We start from the raw sequence: 898 nt of genomic DNA, 5'->3' as shown, positions 1-898 counted from the left end.
GACGTTAGAAATTTGTGTTCCCATTCCCCTCTCACACATTATACACGATTTCCTAACTCGGATTCCACTTTGTACATCTGGAATCCATTTCTGAGTGCATGAAGCGCTTCCCGTCTTGTGTTTGACAAATTGATTAGAATTCAAATGCGATCAATCTAAGACTGGCTTCTAAGATGACCTAAATTTTTCGATCGTTGGGGGGATAGCTGTCTACACAATCCACCTGTTTGGCACCTCCGTTTTTGGGATTGTCAAATTCGATATATGCCAGGTGTTCTTCAGATGAATAAAAACTATCAGGCAGATCGATATCAATAGCGAATGGTAAATCAAGCAACGGAGACAGTCAAGTTGCACAGCACTCAAACGGACATACACACACGCACATGTAGATTGTCCTGTTAGGTTACCTCAGTGTAAGATCTTGTCACAATTCTTTGTCTGAATAGAAACGGTTGTGGAAACCGTATGGATTGGAAACACTGCTTGTTCATCTTAGGCAGCTCATTGTGTGGTAAGTCCATTGAAATTTAGGTTTTGTAAGCGCTATCGGCTTTTACTCGAAGTAATGTCAGAAGGTGAATAACACTAACAATAAAGAGTTATGTATAGTAGCTAGCGGAGACACTGTAGTACAATTAAATAATACACAAAAAGGACTAAGAGACTTATCGAGTTCTTCGTTTGATAAGTTGTAGTAGATGTAGTCGAGGTTTGTAGGACGCAGTGTTGAAATCTGGCCTCGTTCTTGTCATTTAATCCAAAACGATATTGAGCCCAGACTTTTCCTGCACAGTGAGTCGTGTGTGGGTTTGAAGTGACTCTGATCAAGGCGCTGTGTGAAGTGACGAGCGTCGGCATCCTGCTGTCGTTGTTCCGCATATATATATATATATAT

The 898-nt window shown here is 40.9% G+C and overlaps 1 protein-coding gene across 1 annotated transcript in view; it reads left to right on the top strand.

The window, feature by feature from the left end:
- Nucleotides 1–402: 402 nt before the first annotated feature.
- The window catches only part of T265_08945 (hypothetical protein), a gene marked incomplete at both ends in the record, with an annotated part of 21758 nt that continues 21262 nt past the window's right edge, over nt 403–898 (top strand). Inside the window, one exon of the mRNA XM_009174888.1 lies at nt 403–514. Within this exon, the coding sequence (XP_009173152.1) occupies nt 469–514 (46 nt within the window). The remainder of the gene's footprint in view (nt 515–898) is intronic.

The sequence above is a fragment of the Opisthorchis viverrini genome (genome assembly GCF_000715545.1).
Source record: "Opisthorchis viverrini unplaced genomic scaffold opera_v5_248, whole genome shotgun sequence".
Taxonomy (NCBI): domain Eukaryota; kingdom Metazoa; phylum Platyhelminthes; class Trematoda; order Opisthorchiida; family Opisthorchiidae; genus Opisthorchis; species Opisthorchis viverrini.
The sequence above is the reverse complement of the archived record's forward strand: the minus strand, read 5'-3'. Positions and strand labels throughout refer to the sequence as shown.